The sequence below is a fragment of the Erigeron canadensis genome, chromosome 6 (assembly GCF_010389155.1).
Source record: "Erigeron canadensis isolate Cc75 chromosome 6, C_canadensis_v1, whole genome shotgun sequence".
Lineage (NCBI taxonomy): Eukaryota > Viridiplantae > Streptophyta > Magnoliopsida > Asterales > Asteraceae > Erigeron > Erigeron canadensis.
This window is the reverse complement of record NC_057766.1, coordinates 36,285,446-36,288,320: the sequence shown is the minus strand read 5'-3', so window position 1 is coordinate 36,288,320 and position 2,875 is coordinate 36,285,446. Positions and strand designations below refer to the sequence as shown.

At 36.3% G+C, this 2,875-nt stretch overlaps 1 protein-coding gene across 2 annotated transcripts; it reads right to left on the bottom strand.

Annotated features, from left to right (window-relative positions):
• Positions 1 to 276: 276 nt before the first annotated feature.
• LOC122604079 lies at positions 277 to 2,665 on the bottom strand. Of its 2 annotated transcripts, none has more exons than XM_043776978.1 (2): positions 2,536 to 2,665; positions 277 to 1,334 (listed from the first exon to the last, which is right to left on the bottom strand). In XM_043776978.1, exon 2 carries the CDS (start codon positions 1,317 to 1,319, stop codon positions 657 to 659), a length of 663 nt encoding a protein of 220 aa, XP_043632913.1. In that variant the 5' UTR covers positions 1,320 to 1,334; positions 2,536 to 2,665; the 3' UTR covers positions 277 to 656. The 2 variants fall into 2 exon arrangements, with proteins under 2 accessions (XP_043632913.1, XP_043632912.1); XM_043776977.1 differs by having other exon boundaries at positions 277 to 1,331.
• Positions 2,666 to 2,875: the final 210 nt, after the last annotated feature.

Sequence of the window (2,875 nt, the reverse complement as noted above, 5' to 3'; positions counted from 1 at the left end):
GAAAGGGAAACTTGCATTGAGCATGGTGGTTACATATCAAAATAACTGCAATTCTTGAGAGGAACATACTACTGAGTACTCTTATATTATATACTTCTTCAAGCCCTGTAAAGTTGCATTGAGCAATATTGGTGCTACATATCAAGATCACAAGATGACTGCAATTCTTGAGAGGAATATACTGCAATTCTTATATTTGTTGCAGTGTTTGACTCTAACTTTAAAGAAAGTGTGCAACTACTTACCAGGAACATCTTGTGAACCAGATCAATAAAATGGGTAACTAGTGTAATTTGTCTCACATACACAAATATGCTTTACAAGGAACTACACTTCTGTGCCAGCCATGTTACAATACACACTCACATTGACCAGGACAGAAGTTATTTGAGATGTCTAGAAAAGTAGTAAACTATTCAATGTGCTGGTTACAGTGGTAACAACTAACAAGGTTAGAGAACAGCTCTGGACCAGTCAACTGATCCAAGGGGCAGCACACGAGTTCAAAGATTATAAACAAATAAATTGTTGGTTTATACACGAGTTATTTTCCTCGCTTGACATATCGAGGTTAGTGATAGTCCATACAACACTATAGGTAACTTTATGTCGTGTTAGTGGTTCCCCTATTCTTGTCATAATTTTGCACCTCCAGTCTACCAGAGACAATCGATAGCATGCATCAGCTTTCTCCTGGGCCCTACTGCATTTGCACCCATATCTTTCAGCTCTTTCATGGTCAGGTTCACCAACTGCACCTTGCCAACACGTTTGGCCCTAAATATCTTCACAAATTGGCCAAGTCCCAGAGACAGCAGCCAATTGTTCAGCCCACCTGCTTTCTTAAGCTTCCTCTCAAGATTCAAAGCCCTCATATTTGGATTCACCAGCATGTGTCCACTGAGCAAACTTCCACAATGTTTTCTTGCTTCTTGTGCCCCGCAAATCCCAACTCTTTTACAACTTTTGAATTTGTAAGTACTGTGGTTTCCTGCGGTAACCCGAGGTTTCGACCCTGGAGGGTTGGAAAATGTTCTGACAGGTTTCTTAGTGGCTAACGACATAGTTTTCTCTACAGGAAGGGGTGGGTCGGGCAGTGGAGCTGCAATAATATGATCAACTTCTTTGGTAGTTACAGGCTGTGATGGAATTCTTTTCGGGCTACGTATCGTGCATTGTTCAGTCAAAGGTAAAGGCGGGATCAAGATTGTAACTTTTTGTTTCTTGACAACAACCCAACCATCTTGTACAAACTCCTCCATATCAGGGTCACTTGTAGTACAACTGTTTGGAGGTTGCTTCAGCTTATGTTTCACCATTTTCTGCAACACCTGCTTCATAAACATACAAATAATTAAAGGAAAAAACTAGTGACCAAAAACTGATTTGGTATAAGAGTAGCAGTGGAGCAATGGGAAGAAAAAAAAAAGGAAACTGCTGACCAACCCAAATGATATATTACTTGGGGTCCGATTTGGATCCTCTCTAAATGTAAACAGGTGACGCTGAGATGTATGCAATAGGATCATCATCCAGATATTAAACAAAACTGACAGATCTTGAAGGTTTAGGAAATAAAAATAAAACCTAATATATAGAAAACAAACCTACATATGCGAGTGGATACCTAATCTACTATTACCCATTTATATTTTTGTAGGATGTGGCAGACCTCAATGTATGCGTTTCCTACATCTTGCAATTCTTCATTGTTAGGGGTTCCAACGTTTCAGTATTATATCACTAACCAAATTCAAGTATTTAACAGTATAAACCACACCTGTAGGCAATCCAACAAAAGTCACTATAGACAACACCTTAAACATGGGCGATGCCAGATTAACAGCTTTATTGCATTACACATCTGTCAGACTTTATGATGGTTTTCAGAAGTTTTATTATGGGGTTAAAAAGTAGATGGTTTCTGTAACAAATAATGATCTTATAGTGTAATGAATATATTAGAAACGATGTGAAAGCATACTGCTAGTAATTGCAACTTGCCCTAGAAAATATGTATTTCATCAGTCAAATCCTCGGGTTAACTTTGGAGATGACCAAATTTACCCTTGGAAAAGATTATCCATCACTATAAAAAAAGACCCTAACAGCCGACAAGGAAACTCGTTGTTGTCTGCTAATCAAAAACGAAAACAAGAACAACAAAGGCATGACTTGTTTATAACACATCAAATTCCTAAGATCACAAGGCCTCGAAACTGATCTGGAAAACAACGGATAAATCTACATTATTCTAAAGCATTATAACGAGACGGTGTGTCATACGACCGTGTTCTTATAACAACCAAAACCTAAGACGGCAAAGTAAAGAAACTGTAAATAGTCAAACACACATTACTGGAATCATCAAAAGGGAATAAATGAGACATGACTCACCTATCATTTACTTTTACAAGAAAAACAGAATCAAGATCATTCAAATAATCATTTACTTTAATTCAGTAAAATTATTTACATTTAAAAAAAAAACACAAAAGAAATCGAATGGGTGAAGGGGATTTGAAATTTGTATACCTTAGGCTGAAGATAAATGATAATGATTGTATACCAATCGATTTGCAGGATCTTTGTATAATGCCGCCCTAAAAAATCTTTATTATAAACCCCCCACCCTAAATTGAGTTCAGTAGTCCGCAGTTAAATACGAAATTATTTTGTTTTGCCATTTTTAGGCTTATACAAAAAGTTATTTCTATCAATGTAATACTCGTATATATACCGTATGAATATGAATGGTGACCGTAGTGATTTTTTGTGTAGTTATTAATATAAAAATATTATTGTAAAAGATATTGTTTAATTTTATTAAAGGTTTGAAAAACATATGTTGCAAAGTATATGTATATTAGGCAGA

Excerpts from the sequence above, each read along its gene's own strand:
- LOC122604079 (XM_043776978.1), bottom strand. The coding sequence starts at position 1,319 with ATGGTGAAACATAAGCTGAAGCAACCTCCAAACAGTTGTACTACAAGT.